General features: G+C 48.6%; 1 protein-coding gene across 3 annotated transcripts in view; it reads left to right on the forward strand.

The window, feature by feature from the left end:
• The window catches only part of TEX26 (testis expressed 26), a 188,925-nt gene that overhangs the window by 128,273 nt on the left and 38,938 nt on the right, over positions 1-21,714 (forward strand). For 2 of the 3 annotated variants that reach the window (XM_067016800.1, XM_067016801.1), the window contains one exon: positions 12,497-12,793. Coding sequence is in view for 1 of the 3 variants with exons in the window: in XM_067016805.1 (XP_066872906.1) it covers positions 13,042-13,187; positions 15,182-15,221; positions 16,041-16,216; positions 17,173-17,191 (381 nt within the window). In the remaining 2 variants the exon portion in view is untranslated. Of the gene's footprint in view, positions 1-12,496; positions 12,794-13,041; positions 13,188-15,181; positions 15,222-16,040; positions 16,217-17,172; positions 17,352-19,467; positions 19,604-19,937; positions 20,107-21,714 lie in introns of those variants that run through there. The other variant, XM_067016805.1, reaches the window with a different exon arrangement.

The following is a 21,714-nucleotide window of genomic DNA, read 5'->3' on the forward strand; positions in this document are numbered from 1 at the left end:
TGGTCCTGGATTTCCAAAGTCTTTAAACACTGTAAGTCCTTTATTCATTTGAAGGTACGCTGTATGTCAGAGCCTAAGCCCAGTATCCTCAGATGATTTGAGACATGACTGCCTGAGAGGGCTTGGCGTTGAATTTGTCCTTTGGTATTACAGGTTCCTGGGCTGATGTCTTTTGTTTTAGCTCATGCATCAGCTATGGGTCTTATTACAGAGGCGAAACTATGCAGACCATCCGAGGAGAGCGTGTCAGTTGGCATATGATTTGCTGAAATGCAATCACCGAAACGTCAGGAGTGGATTGCTTTTTATTCCCACTGGCACTAGGGGAATTTGCTTTGACATTTCAAAAATCTACATCACCGATGGGGTGAGGGGTAGGGCTGTAAAATGTGCCAACGCCTCTCTCTGAAATTGTGAGTCTGTTGGCAGCTCGTTTGACTGCTTGTACATCTCCTGTTTGGCTTTGGACGCGGGAGACACCGTGTGACTTTCATCGCTTCCAGAAGCCATAGCCAGGGCGACTTGGTGAGCCCTGGTCCACTGTCTGACTCTCCACCCAAACAGTGACACTTGATGGGGATGTCCTTCACTCCTGGGGCTCACCCCCTTCTGGGCCCGCCTCGGGCGGTCACAGCATCTGAGGAGCCTCTGCTGTGGTGGGATTCATGACTGGGGTCCAGGTAGCGTGAGCAGCACTGAGCTGCAGGCAGCTGTTTTCTGCTCCAGGAAGAGTGATGGCCTGTGTTCAGGTTGGGGCAGGAGGCCCAGCAGCAAATCCGCACAGTTGTCCTTGAGTTCAGCCTGGAGGCCTGTAATGCAGGAATGGCAGCCCCGGATGTGGTGCGTGCGACTTTCTTCAAAGAAGCATCCACTTCCTGCTTCTGCTTGGCATGCGTAACTGTATGCATTCACCCTGCCATCCTTGGGTGGCCAGGGAACCTAGGAGATGACAGTCCTGCTGCCCTGTGGCTGGTTAGGGGCTCATAACCAGGGGACTTCTTATGATTCTTATTAGCCCCCAACTTTCTACAGCTTCCCAGGGTCGAAGGGTCTCCCTCAAAACTGTCTGGATGTCGAGCCATTAAGACAAGCAGTAAGAAAGGCGGGTCATTGGGTACAACAATTTCCCACCACCCAACCGTAGCTTCTGCCTCTGTAGATATTCCAAGAGCCACAAGTCACTAGAATACAAACTCAATGAAGACAGACCTTGTCTGTTTTCTCCATTGTATTCCCAGGATGTCGCTCGGGGCCTGGTGTATAGTAGCTGCTCAACTAATATGCTTCCATTCAACCAGCACGTGTCAAATGTGGGCCCAGCCTGTGCTGTTCACTGAATATTCAGGGATGAGCAAAGTGGTCACCCCTGCCCTCACGGAGTCTGCAGATGAGTGACTGTTGAGTGAAAGGACAGAGTTTGCAGAAAACGTCCCCAGGAAAGCCATGGCCACTGCAAGGGCAGAAGTCATGCAAGAGTCAGTGAAGTGTCAGTCCATTCAAATGTTTTTTCATTCACTTATCAATTCCTTCAACCCCCTATTTATCAAGCACTGACATAATGCCATCCTTAGTGGGCAGGCACAGAAAATACAAACATGAATAAAATGTGATTCCCGGCCCAGAATCGCACAGACTGGCAAGGAGATAAGCTAAGGAGGTAATCATCATACGATGCGACAGATGATGTAATAATGTATTACTTAATGTAATCATGGTTTAATAATAATATAAAAATGCTGGAGAAACCCGGAGGTGGGAACTACTAACTTTCGCTCTAACGTTATACAGGATATTAAAAGATTACTAGGACTTTTCTGGGAGGCCAAGGTAGGGAAAGGCAGTCTAGATGAGGGGAAAGGAGGAGAGCGTGAACCAAGCCTGGAAGCCTGAGAAGCATGTTGTTTGTAAGGACTGTACATATTTTGAGGGGCTGGAGCACCAGGTACAGGAGGGAAATGAGGTTGGAGAGCTAAGCCAGAGCCTGAAAGCCGTGCCAAGGCATGTAGACTCCATTCCGCAGGCAGTAGGACCAGGGAAGGAGAAGCCCAGACACAGCGCTCACAGATTTCAGGAGGCAAGATTTGGAGACAGAAGTTTGTGGGGAGGAGAGGGCCACTGACCTGCTCTTTTCCAACTGTCTTACCCTCCGTCTTCCCAGCTGCTTTAGAGCAGAAGGGGCTTCTTAGGTGATCCCGGATCGGTCCTCCAGGGACTCTCTGTGGGAAGTACCTGAGGGCAAGGGAGAAAGATCTTTACAACCCCGGGAGAAGCCAGTTCTTTTCACAAGGAAATCGTACCCCGGTGAGAAAGTTGAAAGGATAATGGCCAGGGACTCTTTGAACTCTGCAGCACTGGTCTCAAAAGCAAAACCATTTTCATTTCGCTTCTTATCTTTCTTAAGGATCCATATACCTAAATCCTCCTTTCAAGGAGAATAGACAATTCCAATTCCTAACAGCACTTGTAAGCCACAGTGCGGGGCAGATGGGAGCCCTGGAGGAATTGAGCTGAGGGACTCCACACCCCGGAATTTAGACCTGGGGCTCTTGGGAGGCCAGACCCCCCTGGCCAGTGCTTGGGTTCCATTGTCACATTACCATCAAGATTCCAGCCCCAAAGAGGGCTCCTTGTGAATAACCTCCTTGCCAGCATTAGGAGGAGGTAAGGAAGCTGCTAGCAGTAACACCTCCCTGGGGAAGGTGATAAAACTGGCCCAGGGAGATGCAGCACCTCTCTGGCTGACCTGCAAGCACACTCCTACCTGGAGGGTTGCCCCTGACCCCCTGGGCTGGGCCGGGCCACCAGGTTCCGCAAGAGTCCTTAATGTGGGGGCAGCCACAAGAGGGGCCCCTCTGTCTCCTCTGTCTTAGGCATCCAGTGAAGCGGAGCGAGCTGTGGGTGACTGGGGACTGGATTTCTTACTCTGTCCCTCTCTGTCTCTCTCTGTCTCTCTTTCCCAGAACCACGGGCAAAAGGAGGACACCCTCTGTGTGGCTCAATGCCCGCCTGTTCTCCTTGCCACCTCTAGCTACGACGGGGAGATTATCATTTGGAATGTCATCTCAGGGCACATGCACTGCAAGCTGAACATCCGCAGGCCCTCTGATGGCGCAGGAGATAGAGAACGTAGGGGCAGGGCGGGCTCCACAGCCACTCTGCCCGGGCCCGCAGGCTCCGACTCCTGGCATGTTGTCTAAAGGAGCCTCAGTTCTGGACTGCTTCCCGGTTATAAGGGATTGGCCTAGTTTCAGGCTTAACTTGTCAGATGGAGATTCCTAGAGCTGGGGGGTGGGGAGCTTGAGAGTTCAGCTAGCTCAGTCCACATCTCCAGGCACCCGTCCATCAAAGCCCATCTCCCATTCACCTGAAACTAACACAACATTGTAAATCAACTATACTCCAATACAGTGTGGAGAACAGTATGGAGGTTCCTGAAAAAACTGAAAATAGAACTACCATATGACCCAGCAATTCCACTACTGGGCATATACCCTGAGAAAACCATAATTCAAAAAGAGTATGGGAGCTTCCCTGGTGGAGCAGTGGTTGAGAGTCCGCCTGCCAATGCAGGGGACACGGGTTCGTGCCCCGGTCTGGGAGGATCCCACATGCCGCGGAGCGGCTGGGCCCGTGAGCCGTGGCCGCTGAGCCTGCGCGTCCGGAGCCTGTGCTCCTCAACGGGACAGGCCACAACAGTGAGAGGCCCGCGTACCGCAAAAGAAAGAAAGAAAAAAAAATAGAGTATGTACCGCAATGTTCATTGCAACACTATTTACGATAGCCAGGATGTGGAAGCAACCTAGGTGTCCATCGACAGATGAATGTATAAAGATATGGCACATATATACAATGGAATATTACTCAGCCATAAAAAGAAATGAAATTGAGTTATTTGTAGTGAGCTGGATGGACCTAGAGTCTGTCACAGAGTGAAGTAAGTCAGAAAGAGAAAACAAATACCGTATGCTAATGCACATATATGGAATCTAAAAAAATGGTACTGATGAACCTAGCAGCAGGGCAGGAATAAAGACACAGACGTAGAGAACAGACTTGAGGACACAGGAGGGTAAGGGGAAGCTGGGACGAAGTGAGAGAGTGGCATGGACATATATACACTACCAAACGTAAAACATAAAATAGCTAGTGGGAAGCAGCCGCATAGCACAGGGAGATCAGCTCCGTGCTTTGTGACCACCTAGAGGGGTGGGAGGGAGGCTCCAGAGGGAGGGGATATGGGGATATATGTATACATAGCTGATTCACTCTGTTGTACAGCAGAAACTAACACAACATTGCAAAGAAATTATACTCCAATAAAGATATTTAAAAACATACTCCAATAAAAATTTTAAAAATAAAATGCTGGGCAAAAAAAAAAAAAGCCCATCTCGCAGGCCAGCCCATCACCTCCAGGACTACTTTTCTCACCCACTGGCCCCCTAGAAGACTCTCTCCCCTGCCAAGCCCCTTGGGCTTTGTTGGTACAGCTCTTCCAGCACTGATTTTACTCCTCTACCTTCAAGACCATCCTCCCCGTGCTTCTCTCACCCAGCTAGCAAGCTGGCTCCCCTGCCTGGCTCAGACCTCATCTCCTGATGGTCACTCATCTGTGTGGCCTCAGGCCCCCCTCACATTTATGCCCCCCTCGCCGTCAGCCCCTCTGGCGGCCTCAGGCTCCCAGGCCCTCACATTTGCCCACGGCCGCCCCTCCTCCACTGAGGCCTGTCCTTATTAACTTGTATACTGTATTGCAAAACTTCACCCCACCGCCCCACTGCAATCTTCCCAGTTCTTCTGCCCTGGTTCCAGTTCTTCATGGCCCTCTCTCTCTGCTGGTGTGACCACGGGTGCGTTCATTCCCTTATTCATTCAAAGACTATTGATGAGCTCCTGCTGTGGGCCAGGCCCAGTGCTAGGTCTTGGAGCTGGTAATCACATCCCTCTCCCTGCAAGTCCTGAGCCATGTGGAAAATACCAGGGGGAGGGTACACTCATCTGTCAGTTTCATTGCTGGTGGTGCTGGATTGGAAAACCGGCGGAGACCCACAGCCAAATGGGCTTCCCACTGCTGCTGTCCCCATGTACAGAGCCAACCCTCATCCTTCCCAAGTGGCCATTCTGCTGACAGCCAGAGGACCCACTCCTCATATCCATGAGGCCCCAGCAGGGGAGACACAGAGCGCTGGGCATTTTTGCATAAAACCGGGGAGTTCCTGCCTCTCCTGAAGCCCAACAGCCAGCCCTCAGAGAGCCATGAGCCCCAGACGACAACCCCTGCTTTAGGCATTTGATGACTTAGTAGCCAAGGAAAAGCTCCCATGACTCATTGGATCAGAAAATATCTTTGAGCCGCTCGCAAGGGCATAACCCCATGGGAGATGCATACAGAAGGCTAGAGAGAGACGTGAGGCCTGGTGCTGCCCCCCAAAGGGCTCCGGGTCTAAATCCAGAGACAAGATGTTCCTGCCCAACAGGTAAAATAAGGATAAAGCAGTGCAGTCAGCCTCGCTGTGCTTAAAAGACACTCTGGAGGGCAGTGGTTAGAAACTGAAACCTCTGGACACCACAAGATTCAAAAGAAATTCTTACCTGTAGATTTATTATCCAGTCTATTCCTATCCCCTTTACTGCATATAAAAAAGACTCTTCTGTGAAGCTCTTTCTGAACGTGCCTAAGAGCTTTAAGAATCTTCGGGGAAAAAGTGGTGGCATTTCCTTCTAAAGGTTTATTTTCATTGCATTAAAGAGAAAATTAAGTCACTGGCCAAGAATGCAATGTTGACCTTTCAGCCAGCAGTTCTAATTTAAAACCCTGTTTGCCGCAGCATTTACTGCTTAAAGTTATGTGACCGATGGGTTTTGAAAAACTCCTCTTTACTCCAAAAATGCAAAGCCAGCCCCAGTTCCCAATTATGCACATTTCAACATTGCAAAAGTTGTACAAACTAGGTGGAAAGATGTGAAAGTTCCCCTCGCCTTCCGGGAAGAGCAGTACTGGCTCGTCTTGAAGGTCAAAACAAAATACGGTGGACTTTTTCACAAGGGATTTGGCTAGGAGGCTGCCATTTTATTTGGAAAACCATGTGGACAATTCTTCTGAAGTCATTCTCAGTAGCGAGGAGCTAAGAGAGAAAGGTAACCGTGTGAGCAAAGCTGAATGAGCTGAAAACATATTTCCTTCTGCCAACTTTTCAGCCCTTTGGCTTCATTCTTCCTTATACATACTGAGAATTATTATGTCTTCCCCCATATCAAAAAGAAGGAATTTGAGAGTGAAAGAGAGAGACCGACAGATTTCAACCAGGCCAAAATCCAGGAAATCAGTCAGCTCACTGGTAGGCTTTTTCTTTTCTTCTTCTTTTTTTAAAAAATTATTTATTTGTTTTTATTTTTAATTTTTTTTGTCTGTGTTTGGTCTTTGTTGCTGCGCTCGGGCTTTCTCTAGTTGTGGTGAGCAGGGGTTACTCTTCGTTGCGGTGCGCGGCCTTCTTATTGCGGTGGCTTCTCTTGTTGCGGAGCACGGGCTCTAGGCCCACGGGCTTCAGTAGTTGTGGCGCACGGGCTTAGCTGCTCCGCGGCATGTGGGATCCTCCCAGACCGGGGCACGAACCCATGCCCCCTGCATTGGCAGGCAGATTCTTAACCACTGTGCCACCAGGGAAGCCCCCTTTTTAAAAAATTGTGGTAAAATACACATAATGTGATATTTACTGTCTTAATTATTTTTAACTGTACAGTTCAGTGGTATTAAATACATTCACATTTCTGTGCAACCATCACCACCATCCATCTCCATAACTTTTCTTGAAACTGAAACTCTGTACCTATTAAACAATACCTCCCCATTCTCCCCTCCCCCCAGCCCCTGGCAACCACCATTACACTTTCTGTCTTTATGATTTGGATTACTCGTGGAAATGGACTCATACAGTATTTGTCTTTTTGTGACTGGCTTATTTGACTCAGCATAACATCCTCAAAGTTCATCCATGTTGTAGCATATTGCAGAATTTCCTTCCTTTTTAAGGCCGAATAATATTCCATCACATATATATACCACAGTTTGCTTATCCATTTGTCCATTGATGGGTAGTTGGGTTGCTTCTACCTTTTAACTATTGTGAATAATGTTGCTATGAACATGGTTGTAGAAATATCTCTTCAAGACCCTGCTTTCAATTCTTTTGGGTATATACCCAGAAGTGGAATTGCCGGATCATATGGTAATTCTATTTTTAATTTTTTGAGGAACCACCAGACTGTCTTCCACAGTGGCTCTGCCATTCTACATTTTCACCAACAGTGCACAGGGTTCCAATTTCTCCATATCCTGACCAACACTTGTTATTTTCTGTTTTTCTGACAGTAGTTATCCTAATGGGTGTGAGGTGATATCTCAAGGTGGTTTTGATTTGCATTTCCCTAAGGATTAATGATGTTGAGCAACTTTTCACCTGCTTATGGCCATTTGTATATCTTCTTTGGAAAGATGTCTGTTCAAGTCTTTTGCCCACTTTTGAATCTGGTTTTCTTGCTGTTGCATCTAAGAAGTTTTCTACTTACTCTGGATATTAATTCATTATCAGATAAATGATTTGCAAATATTTTCCCCATTCTGTAGATTGCCTTTTTACTCTACGGATGGCGTCTTTTGATGCACAAAAAAATTTAGTTGTCATGAAGTCCAATTTGTCTGTTTTTTCTTTTGTTACCTGTGCTTTTGTGTCATATCCAAAAAAATCATCGCCAAATCCAATGTCATGAAGCTTTTTTCCTATGTTTTCTTCTAAGAGTTATATTGTTTTATGTCTTACATTTAGGTCTTTCATCCATTCTGAGTTAATTTTCATACATACTATTAGATAAGAGTCCAAGCTTTTTCTTTTGTAGAGAGATATCCAGTATTCTTGGCACCATTTGTTGAAAAGACTGTCCTTTCCCCATTGAAAAGGGTCTTGGCCCCCTTGTCAAAAATCCTTTGACCTTAAACAGGAGGGTTTATTTGGGGGCTCTCTATTCTATTCCATTGTTCTACCTATCTGTCTTTATACCAGGTACTACACTGTTTTGATGACTGTACCTTTGTACAGTCAGTTTTGAAATCAGGAAGTGTGAGTCTCCCAGCTTTTCTTCTTTTTGAAGATTGTTTTGGCTATTTGGAGTCCCTTGAAATTCCATATGAATTTTAAAGTGGGTTTTTCTATTTCTGCCAAAAATGTCCTTGGGATTTTGATAGAGATTGCATTGAATCTGTAGATCACTTTGGGTATTATTGACATTTTAACAATATTGTCTTCCAGTACATGAACATAGGATGTGTTTCCATTTATTTATGTCTTAATTTCTTTCAACAATATTTTGTAGTTTTCATTGTACAGGTATTTCACCTCCTTGGTTAAGTTCATTCCTAAGTATGTTATTCTTTTTAATGCTATTGTAAATGGCATTATTTATTTACTTTTCAGATTGTTTCTTGGTCATGTATAGAAATGCAACTGATTTTTGTGTGTTGACTTTGCATCCTGCTTCTTTGTTGAATTCATTTATTGGTTCTAAGAGACTAAGGCTTTTTATCTAGGGAAACAATATAATAACATTTACTTCATTTGTAAATAATAATATTGAGTTATTATAACAAACTAATATTTAATATAATTTTAATGAAATAATATTTAATAGTATTTAATGATATAATTATAATGAACAAAATAACAATGTGTTAATAATTGTTTAAGTAACATATTTAATCTTATATGTCATTTTCCTGAGTGCTTTTATTGTTTTATCTCACTTAGTGCTCACATCAACCCGGAGAGATAGGTGCTATTAGACCCATTTTTGCAGATGAGGAAACTGAGGCTAGAGACTTAACTAAAAGTAATTATAACGGTTACCATTGGTTGAGTGTCTCTGTGCTCTGAGCACCTTAGATTCAGTATCTCCATTCAGCCTTCACAGCAAAGTCATGGCACATGAGTCCCATATAGTTCACTGAAAGTGTGAAACGGGAGGCATTGTCTCCCTATTACTGATGAAGAAACCTGAGGTTTAGGGAAGTGAAATGCTCCCCCAGACCACACGTGGGTAAGTGGGGAAGCAGCACACACACCCATTTCCCAGGACTCCACAGCCCCTCCCCCGGCATGAAGTGGGCAAGTGAAGGGGGTTATCTTTGCTGCCCCTCCCCCCTTATCTTCACCCTCCCTCCCGCCGCCCCCTAAGTCAATACCCCAAGAGCCGGATAACCTGAGAGTAAGGTGACACTGAGCCCTGTCACTGACCGTGCATCCCAGACGTCAGCGAGGACACCATGTAGGTGACCCTCCATCTGCCCCTGAGAACCCTCAGCCTCCCAAAGACAACCACAAAGCCCAAGGTCAAGGGCATGGGCTTTGGATGAACACACGTCTGGGTTTGACTCTCAGCCCCTCCATGTATTAGCTGTGTGACCTCAGGCAATGCAGTTCTTTCTAAACTGGGCTCTCACTGCTGATAAAATCAAGAGCGTAATGTCTAACTAGGACTGGAGTGATCTTGAATGTGGTGGCGTTGAGAAGTGCTCAGCTCAGCGTCTGGCACAGCGAGTATCCACTAAACGGATAAGCCTGACTGTGAGCATTATCCACTGGAGGGCAGGGCCTGAGTCCACCACATCCTCTGTGGCTTCCCCAGCGCCTAGCACGCCGCCGAGCTCAGAGTCAGGCCCACATAAATGCTGTCAGTGACTAATGGCTTGAGTCGTGGGCGTCCCCCCCCGGTGCTGAGACAAGGGAGCAGCACCTCTTGTATTTAACTCTGGCACCGACCTCTTTATTTACATGAGACCTTTCCTTTCACCTCCAGTCTGGGCAAGGTATCCCTGGCGCCCACAGACTCAGGGAGGGTAAGATGAAGGAGCTCCTTGCCCCCCCCTCCTAACACCCAAGTAGCTACATTCTCTGTGGCTCTTGGAGGTTTGCATCTAAAGTAAGTTTGTAGGATTTTTATGCAACAGCAGATGTTTGAGTTCTATATACTAAAAGGTTAGAGATAAGTGGTAAAAAAAAAAAGAAGAGAAAAAGACAGAGGTGGCCCCTGTGTTGAGGATGCTTCAAGTTCAGCAGGAGGAGTGGAAGGTAGGGAAGTAGGGAGATGGGTTTAGACGTTATTCCAACACTTCGATGTGCTGTGAAGATCAGAGCTTGACGTCTTCCCCTCCCTGGACCTCCCCTGGCCCTGCGCTGCCCTGGGCCCAATTCACCTCTCGAGATTCCAGATCCGAAGCCGCTTCCCCTGAGAGGCCTCCTCTGACCTCTCCCTTCTCCACACACAATAACCCCGCCCTCTTCCGTGTGCCGATAAGATCTTGCTCATTTCTCCGGGTCCGTTCTTTTTGGTTTGGTTCAGCTCTCTGCTTTCCCAGATTTCCACAGCACTCAGCAGGGTGTCTAGTCCCTACTAGGGATGTAACAGACTTGGGGAAAAAAATGGGGAGGGCGAGGAAGGAATGAATTCTTTATGGTTCTGAGCAAAGCTTTTAACTGTACTAAGGCTCCACTGCCTCATCTGACCCTGGGACAGATAATCCAGTACCATGTGATTTCCCATGGTTTTATGCAAAAAGTGACATAAAGGTTAATTAGTATTATTCCACTCCAGGAATTCCAGGGAGTGGGGACCTCTTGGGAAGTGTCCATCAAGTTCCAGACAAAGCCCCTGACCACCCTACCAGCTCTCTCAGCTCCCTCAGCCCCTCCTGAACCAAGTTCCCAATCCCTGTGTCTCTGTAGAAGTCCTGGGGTCCTGGGGCAGCCCCGGGGTGCCCTGGGCCACAGGGGCCCTTAGCCTTCACATCAGACCTTACCCCCCCCCAAGCAGGCGGGGCTGGCTCTGGACCAGGAAGGCCGCCTGTGCGCCTGTGTGCTCCTCGCCTGCTCCAGCCCAGGTCCAGGGGCAGCTCTGCGACCCCGGGGCCAGGGGCGGCCACAGGAGAGGATGAGAGGAGAGCTGAGTGCAGCCGAAACTCTCTCCTTGTCTCCAGACCCACACAGAAGCGTTTCCTGCCTCACCTTCCTGAAGACTCGGGCAGCCAACGTGGAATCAGCCACCACTTCCCTAAATGGCCAGCGGGCCCCGAGGTGAGAACGGAGCCCACGGGGGCCTCGCAGCTCTTCTCGAAGACGCGGCCACTGCAGGCCCGTGTCCCAAGAGGCAGGGTCCCCAGGCACGCGGGACGCTCCTGGAGCTCCCCGGCTGACGAGCCCCACCCACTCACCTGCCAGCTGCGGCAGGATGACTTCCTCCCGGTCAAGTATCCCTGCCCTGCCGCCTGCCCGGAGGCCCTTGCTGATTCCTGGAAGGGCATGGAGCTCACAGGATGTCATTTGTGGGGTTAGATAAATATCAAGCATAGCCTGCGAGGGACAGACCGTCACAGCCCCTGCAGGCGGCTGACAGAAGAGCCGAGAATTAGGGAACGGGGTCAGCCGTGGAAGCCAGGCCGCTGAGAGCTAGAAGACGGCACCTCCGCCACTAGCTAGCTCGGTGACGTCACACAGACGACAGGCCCTCCCGGCTTCGGTGAAATGTAACGGGTGGGCCAGCGCCCTGCTGCAAAGCGCTAGGGTTTTATTTTAAATGGCAATGTGAAAGCAGCCCCCTGTGTAGTTCCGGTTGTAAGAGCAGGCTGGAGCCGTGAGCACGGAGCCCAGGGAGTTCGGTCGTCTGCATTCTCCTCGCTAGAGAGGGGGACGTCCTCCTCCGTCTGCGCCCATTCCCAAGGGGGGACCCCTCCTCCCGCAGCCCGGCCCGGCCCAGCCCTGAAGCCTCAGGCCTGTCGGCACCGGGTGCCCTCGGGCGCCTCTGTCCACCCTCCACCCTGGGCGTTCCTCGCCTCTGCTTTCCCTGGTGGGAGCACAGGGCCGCCTCCCCTGGGAGAGCAGGAGGATCCCACAGTCTGGAGATTTAGGGCGCTCCCAAGAGGAAGAGGTACGCATGGGGCCCCTACTTCACTGGCTTGCTGTGAACACCCACATGCCAACCAGTCAAGAATTGTGACTGACAGGCCAAAAAGAAGTCCCAGGGAGTTCCTTTGACTAGGCAAATTCCACAGTGGGTTTAAAGGAAGTGCTTACACATATACACGCACACACACACACACACACACACACACACACACACACACATATATTAAGTATCACCATAGCAGAAACTTCCATACCTTCCCTCCACAGCCCAAGGAAGCCTCCTCCGTCAGGAAGGCTGCCCAGAATAGTGGAGAAGGGAGAAGCTATTGAGCCATTTAATCCAAAACCCACCAAGAGGACCCCCTTCCCCAATAGACACCAAGTGATGGTTCTAACTGGTCAGATTAAGCCAAGGGACCCAGCAGCAGCCCTGGAGCTCTGAGGCTGCAGGGCCTCTGAGTGGAGGCTCCCAGACTCAACCCCAGGAAGCTCAGGAACCACAAAACGCGAAGGCCCAGGGACCCTTCCTCCTGCTTCCCTCCTTCCAGGTTCTGTCACCTTCTGGAGGCTATTCGGCGGGGCCCGTCCCTTTGCAAACTGCACTCCTGGAAGTTGGGTGTGGATTGGAAATAAGTTCGGTGCTTCAGGTTTGGTGTTTTGTTTTATTTTTTGACACTAGCCTATGTGACACAGCAGCTGGGCTGGGCTCTAAGCCCTTAGCTTTATTGTCTGTATTTCTACCTCGCTGGAAGTTTAATACAGGCACGGTGACTAGTTCTGTCTCCCATTTATAGTTCTACTATAAATAGAACTATAAACGGAAGACAGCATTTCACTTGCCACTGTCTGACACATAAGCTTTACCTGTGATGGGCCGTGTGTGTGTGTGTGTGTGTGTGTGTGTGTGTGTGTGTGTGTGCGCGCGCTCCTGTCTGTCTGTGATGGGCCCTATGTGTGTCTGTGATGGACCGTGTGTGTGTGTGTGTGTGTGTGTGTGTGTGTGTGTGTGTGTATGTATGTGATGGACCCTGTGTGTGTATATGTAACGGGCCCTCTCTGTGTGTGTAATGATCCCTGTGCGTGTGTCTTTCAGTCCAGAGACAAAGCCTGGGTCAGCAGCATGGCGGTGACAACAGGGGTTGCCTGTGCCTACGTGGCTGACCAGGACAGCTTTGTACGAGTCTGCAACACTGAGAAGTATGGTCTGCAGGGACCGGAGCCGCAGCCTCCCAAGGGTAGGTAATGAGCTCTCCACGTGACACACTATGATGAGCACAGCTTCAGTTTTAGTTAAACATTCTGGTTGATAAAATTAAATTGTACCAGTGAGGAAAGGGTCCCTTAAAACCCTTTAAGAACAAATCAGAGAAGAAGATTTTCAAGAAGGTATTCAGTGTTGGCAAGGCAACAGGAAAATGGCACTCATACACTCTTGGATGGAGGGTAAATTGGTGTATACTCTCTGAAGGGCAAGTTGCCCATGTGCATTAAAGCTTTGAACCAGCAATTCTACTTCTAAGGATTTGGCCTTAAGAAAGAATAGGAATCATGCACAAAGATTCAGTTATAAGGTTGTGAATCAACATATTGTTTATGAGAGAGAGGAAAATAATAGAGAAACCTAGATGTCCCACATAAGGGGAATTGATTAAATAGGTAATGGTATAATACACTGGAATATCATTTAGTCATTAAATACGGAAGCTGTATATGAAAATGTATTCACAGGGAAGATACTCATGATAAAATTGTTAAATGAAAAAAAATCAGATCACAAAACAATATTGCAATACGATTCTACCCTCGTTAAAATGAAGATGTATACGGAAGATTGTAACCCTGGAAAGATATACATCAAGGATTTAACAAATGTTATCTTCTTTATACATGAGGTTACAGATATGTTTTATTTTCTTCTTTTTAGAAATCTGTCTTTTCTATTTTTTCTCGATATATAGTGCTGTGGTAATAACAAAAATACGTTTAAAATGTTAAAACCCTTTCATACAATTATAGAAGTGTTCATGTTTAGAAAAAATCTAACAGCATGAAAGAATGTAAAATGAAAAGCAGTAGTTGTTTCTCTGACCTCCTCTGCCACCCTAACCTGCCTTTTCTGCCTCCTAGCAACACTGTTAATGAATTTCAGCTTCCTTCCAGAAAGTCTCTATGCATGTATGTGTGCATATACGGGAACACATACACGCACACCTACAATACATCATTTTCAGGACTTGTTTTTTTCTTTGTATCTCTTGGCCAGCTTTCCATATAAGCATATTTAGGCCTATTTAGCATATTTAACATTTAACATGTTTAAATGGCTATGTAGTATTTCATTACATTTCTGTGAAGCCAATTTAGAAGTAAATATTCACATACATCCCCCCGCCCTTTTTTTTTTTTTTTTTTTTTTTTTTTTTTTTGCGGTATGCGGGCCTCTCACTGTTGTGGCCTCTCCCGTTGCGGAGCACAGGCTCCGGACGCGCAGGCCTAGCAGCCATGGATCACGGGCTTAGTTGCTCCGCGGCATGTGGGATCTTCCCGGACCAGGGCACGAACCCGTGTCTCCTGCATCGGCAGGCGGACTCTCAACCACTGCGCCACCAGGGAAGCCCCCCCCGCCCTTTTTATTCTTTTTTTCTTTTTTGGCCACACCACACAGCTTGTGGGGTCTTAGTTCCCCAAACCAGGGAGGAACCCGGGCCCTCGGCAGTGAAAGCACGGAGTCCTAACCACGGGGCCACCAGGGAGTTCCCTCACATACCTCCCTTTATTCAGTTTTTCCTGTTCCACCACAGGAGAAGTTTAAATGCTAAAGTGTGAGAAATGGGAATTTAGAAGTAAGAGTGATCAGCCTTACGTTGGTCTTTCCTCCAAGTACCGGGAACGTAGCTCTCACCAAGCTATTGTAAAACTCATATTTGATTACTTACGTGCTCCTGCCTGCTTACCAAACCCTAAGTGCTAAAGGAAACCATAAGGTAAGGACCTGGCTCAGGCCCCATTTCATATGTCTTTGGAGCTGGCACGGGGTCTTGCACATAGTAGGTGCTTGACAAACATGTATCAAATTCACGTAGCAAGACCAATGACTTGCTCCACCAGGACCTCTCTCCCTGCTGGACGCTCATCCAGATCCGACCCCATCCCGTAGGGACTGTTATACGGCATCTAGCACGAGGGTGGTACCTCTCCTACCATACTCAGGTGTGCTCTTTCCTCTGATTTAGATGTGATGTTCTGGCGGGTCCATATCAGCACGGTGACATTGTGAGTACCATCCGTTTTATTAGAGTTCAAGAATGTGTAAAAGAGTTCAAATACTTCTCACAGCTTGGATCAAATGGATTCTCTCAGAAGCCCTCCGAATTAGTCAAAGGAGGAGAGCAGTATTATAATTCTGCTCTTGATGAGAACAGGATGTGTATGCTACCTACACAGAGTAAAGGAAGAGACTGAAGTCTTCATTTGTCTTGTAAATGGATGATTGTTCTCCTTGAATTGATCTGGTAAGTTTCGAAGCTTAGTAAGTTTTAGATTTTTTTTTTTTTTTTTTCGGTACGCGGGCCTCTCACTGTCGTGGTCTCTCCCGTTGCGGAGCACAGGCTCCGGACGCGCAGGCGCAGCGGCCACGGCTCACGGGCCCAGCTGCTCCGCGGCACGTGGGATCTTCCCGGACCGGGGCACGAACCCGCGTCCCCTTGGATCGGCAGGCGGACTCTCGACCACTGCGCCAGCAGGGAAGCCCAGTTTTAGATTTTTTTCACTGGAGTTAAAAGGAGTCAGTGCTGGAGCAGGACCTGAACCCTGGCCGGAAGTTTCTTTCCAACCTCTTGATCTTCCCCCGCATCGTCCATAAGATGTTTCCAGTATATCTTGCCTGATGTCTTGGCTCTGGAGTTGGGGAATCTGGAGGGGGAGAGGCATGGTAGGACACAGGGAGAAGATGCTGCCAAGGATAATTCAGGAGATTAACCTGGCTTCTTTCTATATTCCAACTTTAATTACTGGAGTATTGACATACTGAGCCGATGTCCCTTTCATGCTGGAGCAGCCTTGGGACATCTCTCCTCTCCTTTATCTCATTAGTTTGGAGCTGATAGAAGAAGAAAAGGTTCTGCTGTCATCCTCCCTGGACCGTACCGTGCACCTGCGGAGCAGAGACGGGGAGTACATCATCGGCAAGGACTGTCCTACCTGGCCAGCTGCTCAGTCCCGGTTCAGGGCCTCAGGGGGAGCCTCCATCAGGTCGTGGATTCTCTGAGGTCAGGTGTATTAGTCACCTCAGGATGACCTAACAGAATACCTATCATACTGGGCAGCTTAAGCCATGGAACTGTATTTCTCATGTGTGTTCTCATGTGTGTGTTTCTCACGTGTTCTTGCAGAGGGACTCCTTTTATGGCCACCAATTGTTGAGTCCTTATATGGCCCAGGGAGTAGGGGGAGGGGTGGAGAAAAAGTGAGAGAGAGAGAGAGGAGAGAGAGAGAGAGAATGCAAATACTCTGGTGTCCTCCCCTTCTAAGAGCACTGATCTTATTGGATCAAGGTCCTTCTCTTATGACCTCATTTAACCTTAATTACTTCCATAAAAGCCTGATCTCCAAATACAGTCACACTAGGGTTTAGGGTTTCCACATAAGAATTTGGGGGAGGGGGGCAAAATCCAGTGTATACCTTAAAGTCAGTTTACTTTCACAGAGACGATCAAAATCAGAGACATTTAAATTTAGAGAACTCGGCGAGACTGGAGGCTGTGAATTTGGTACTGAAGCACGTGATCACGTTTTGCTAGGAAAGATTCAGGACTGGGGGAGCTGTGTAATGGGAAAGGCCTGGCCTGAGTGAGCTGGGGTGATGAAATGAACCCAACCTACTGCCCAGAGAGACTCTGTACCTGTTTCAGCAGGTTCTCGTCTCCCTAGCTGATATTTCTTGAAGAAGGTGCCAGAACGATTTTGGATTTATCCTGCAAGTTCTTAGTACATGCTGAGTTGCTTGCGCCCCGATGTGATACATTTTGTAGGAGGCGTTCTGGCTTGAGTCTCCAGGGCCGATGGCCGTGGAATGGTTTCTTAGGAAACTACAGGAGTAGAACTGAATTTGATTAAGTGGACCTAGCAAGGGTTAAGGAGACCTAGCCAAGCTTCACCCTGATGAGAAGACAGCTTACCTCCCATCCTATGCTTACTATCTATTAATTTATCTCTGTTCTTCCAGGGACCTTCGGGCAGGGTAGCCCCTGGGATATTTTCACTCCTGTCTCCTGGAGATACCCTGGAGTGCCCTGTGAAGTTCTGACGGATCCTCAGAGCCTGCCTGCTCGTCCAGTGCTGGAAGGAGATGCTCCTGTCGTGCACACGGGAGAAGAGAAGCAAGTCAAAGTGGTGGGGGGCAAGGTCAGTGCTGAGGTCGGCCCTGGCACCTCCAGTTCCCCTGGGCTTACTTTGTAGCTTCCAAGCAGATCAGCACGGGTTATAAAGTGCACCCTGAAAGGATCAAGGCATGACCCAGAGAACCAAGTCAACCCAGGAATAAAAATATGTCCCAAGATCGTGCTACTGACCAGGGCCAGGGGGCTTCTTGGACCCTCAGGGGTGGGGGAGTAGCGGGAGCTGATCTCCCAGCATCACTTGACTTTGTCCTCCTTTTCACCAGCAAAAAGGCCGTTGTCTGTGGCCTTGGAACACAGAGGCACTTGGTGGCGTCATGCTCGACCCACTGTCACATCAGAGAGACAGACATGAAAATCCAGCCCGCGGCACACGCTCACCGTTAGGAAGACATTTTAACGCTGGGCTTGCTGGCGAGTGAAAGGAAGGAATAGTCGGTTTAGAGCCTGGGTCTGTGAAAGTCAGTGTCGGGGCAAGAGATCTTGAAAGGGCCCCGGTAGAGGCAGTCTTGATTTAGAGCTCAGTGAAATCGATGGATTTCCAAGAAAGGCTTGCCCTTTCATAAATTGAAAAGAAGGTCATTTCATGAGCTATTGCTCACCGGTTATGCTACAACTCAAAGCAGGACACCTGCTTTGCCAGCAAAATCATGTGTCTTAGATTTTGCCTTGGCAGCCCCTTGGAAACTGAGCACCCAGTGTATCCTCATCACTGACATCCTCGTGGAGCCCCAGACATGCTCAGAATGGGCAGTAGAGGGACCAGGCAAGCATCGGGCAAGAAAACCTTTTGTCTTGTCAGGGGTCTGTCACATTTCCCCATCTTGTTCTCGCGAGGGTTCCCAAGGTTGTAACACGGCGCTTTGGTAGCTCCCAGGAGGCTCAGACGCATCCACACGGCGCCATCGGCCTATTTAGAAACATAATCGTTTTTGGTGTGCATTCAATAGAGAGAAAATAAATGAGTTCATTAATTTTGATAGGCCCACAATTTGGAAAACAGAAGCACAGGGGGAGGTGGGAAGAGAGGAAGGAAGGAAGGAGCAAATGGGGGAAATGTGCTGATCTGCCCGAAAGCCCAGGTCCAATGCTGAGCTCCACACCAGACCTGGAGAAAAATCAGACTGCGATTCAGATGCAGGAAGGAGGGTGCAGAGGGAGGGGGGAGGGGAGGGGGAGGGGAGGGGAGGGGAGGGGGAGGGGGAGGGGAGGGGAGGGGAGGGGGAGGGGAGGGGAGGGGAGGGGGAGGGGAGAGGAGGAAGGGTACTCACTTCAACACAATCCAAACACCTAACTCATGTGATGTTCGCTCTCCACAGGTAAAAGAGGGTGATGCAACAGACTTCATGAGCGACCTTGATCTTGTGTAGGGAAACCATTAGGTGCTTCCATGTTTGTAATTCTGTCCAACTTGACTCCAAACACCCCAGGAAGCAGTCTGTAAATTCTTTCCAAGAAAAATACACACACACACAAAGAAACTGAGGAGCCCTTATATAGTGTATCTGGACAGGACTTCCCTGGTGGTCCAGTGGTTAGGACTCTGTGCTTCCACTGCAGGGAGCATGGGTTTGATCCCTGGTCAGGGCACTAAAATCCCACTTGCCGGGAGGCGCAGCCAAACAAAACAAAACAAAACAAAACAAACAGACAAACAAAACCTAAGAAACAATGTGCTTGCAGCACTGTTTACGAGTTAGGGTTAACTGAGGTCTGCTCTGAAGTTGGCCTTCATTAGCTGGGTGACCTCCAGCAATGGCTTCCACTGATTTATAAAAGGAGGGGTGGGGCTGGCTGATCTTTCAGTTTCATTTCAGCCCTAAAAATGTTATCTTTCTCTGCACATCAGTTTTGCACAACTGAATGTGTTGATGGCATTCTGGATGTCAGGAGTGATTCTTCCAGGATGCCAGCCTATCAAACACAACCACAACTCACATACGCTGACTGAATGCAGAAAGCCATTCACCTGGAAAACATCACAGATGAGTTGGTAGTTTGAGAGTTGAGTGAAAGCTCAGGGGAAAATGTTCCTGTTATCTAATGGACTCAGCCAGCCTGGGTCTTGTTCTAACACAGAAAACCCATGTAACTGACGAGTTATCCTTGCTCTCTGTCACCAGTGTGATCCTGGGCTCCTCTTCCCATACCCGCTCCTTCTCCTTCCAGCCTGAAGAGACCTCTAACCCTCCCTCCGGAAGACACCGTCCTTGAAGTGAAAGAAGACACGCTTGGATGGGACACATTTTGCAGTGACAGGTCAGCCTGAAAGAAACACCCAGGTTGAAGCGAGGGCCCTCCTGAAATAAAAGGCAGACTTTCCTGGCTGAGGTGTCCCGGGCCACCCTGTCATCAGCATAAGTCCCTTGATCCTAAGCCCCACAGCCTGTGAGTCTGGCGAGGTCGCAGCTCAGATCTCACCAGTTTAATGTCCTGCCTGCTTGGCTCGGGACACTCTGAGGAGCCCCCGTTTTGTCTGGCCATCCCATGTGGTCGAGGGCTACCTCCCAGGTCCTTTCCCTTCAGCTCCGCGGCTGTCATCACTGCCCGCCAAGCTGTTTGAGGCAGGACCACCTCGCTATTCCTCCCACAGGAGTCCAGTGCAGCCCCTGTGACCTGACAGATCCAGCCAGATCACCTCCCTTTCTGGATTTCTCCAGGAGGTCCTGCACACTTCTGCTCACATCTTGGTGGCCGGAACTTAGTCACATGGGCACACCTCCCTGCAAGAGAGGCTGGGAGTTCTGTAACTAAGGAGGAAGGTAGGAACGGATTGGGGGTAGACAACTAGCCATCTCTGTTCCGGGAGGTCGGATAGTAAAATGCTTCAGATGCCATCAAAGTCAGAGGGTATCACACATAGAAACACCATGCATCATGCATGTCATGCAAGAAAGTGGCACAGAGCCATGCATCTAAAGTTTGGTTTGGGAGAGCACTAGGCTTATTAGAACATGTCATGGGCTTTGGTTATGGTCAGAGGTCTGTCTTTGAAAACAGCGTGGGGGACTTCCCTGGCGGTCCAGAGGTTAAGACCCCGTGCTTCCACTGCAGGGGGCGTGGGTTCGATCCCTGGTCGGGGAACTAAGATCCCGCACGCCGCGTGGTGCGGCCAAAATAAAAAGAAAGCAGTGTGACCTCAGGCGAGTCATGTAAACTCCCTGTCTGTACACCTGGAGATCTCCCAGGTGGGTCTGCAATCTCATGAGATGGTGAATGTGTCAGTGTGTTAGAGTCTGAGACTGGGAATGGAGGGGGCTCCTCTGTCCACCCCGGCTGATGTCGGGGTCTGGGGTTTGAGGGTTTGACATCATCGGCATCTTCCTGGTTGGCGGCAGCAGAATGAGCGCCATCCTCTATACACCTTCCCAGGACCTGCTGTGGTCTTAGTTGCCTCTCTTTAGTTGCCTCAGAACGTGAGTCTGCCCAGGCTGCTGTGACAGAATACCATAGACTAGATGACTCAAGCAACAGACATTTGTTTCTCACAGTCCTGGAGGCTGGAAGTCCAAGATCAAGGTCTCCACCAATTCAGTTGCAAATACAAGTGGGCCTTCATCCTGGCTTGCAGGCCAGCACACTTTCTCTCTGTGTCCTCATGGAGTAGAGGGAAAACTCTATTCCCTCCTCTTCCTATAAAGCCACTAATCCTATCCGAAGGGCCCCACCCTCATGACCTCACCAACCCTAATTATCTTCCAAAGGCCCCACCTCTAAAGACCATCACACTGGGGGATAGGGCCTCAGCATATAAATTTGACAGGGCAGGGGTCGGGGTGCAAGGGACACAGTTCGATCCAAAGCCCTGAAACTGCTATGGGATGTAAGGTGGGAAAAGGCTTCCCACCAACATAAACATACAGCTCCCACACAGCAGGAGGCGGCCACAGCAGATGCTTGTACTCTCTTGTTTTCATCCGCTCCAAGGAGAGGCAGCGCAGGAAATCATCTCTGAACTCAGAGATGGTTCTGATTCGTATTCACTTTTTGGTGAGTGGCTAAATGAGTGGAACGGAAAGTAGAAGATGTAAGCAGTGAACGAGACCAGAATGGGGCTGCTTAGAGGGTCCCCAACAGGAGGTTGAACAGCAGAAGGCCTCTCATCCAGCTGGATCAATACCAGTGGTTGTTGGGTTAATTTAAAAATGTACATTTGAAGGCAAGGAACCATTAAAAAATTCTATGTACGCCCTATAAACATTTTAGTTCAGTTCTCAAGAGTAGAATTCATCCCCAATCTTTTGATGTCGGGCCAAGCCTGTTTCTTCAAGTCAGAATCAAGTTCAGCACAGTCTGCCATAAATGCATTATTCATCATATTCAGTTTCTGCTTTTTTAAAGTAGAACAAGAACTTAAAAGATATTTGCAA

The sequence above is a fragment of the Kogia breviceps genome, chromosome 16 (genome assembly GCF_026419965.1).
Source record: "Kogia breviceps isolate mKogBre1 chromosome 16, mKogBre1 haplotype 1, whole genome shotgun sequence".
NCBI lineage: Eukaryota > Metazoa > Chordata > Mammalia > Artiodactyla > Physeteridae > Kogia > Kogia breviceps.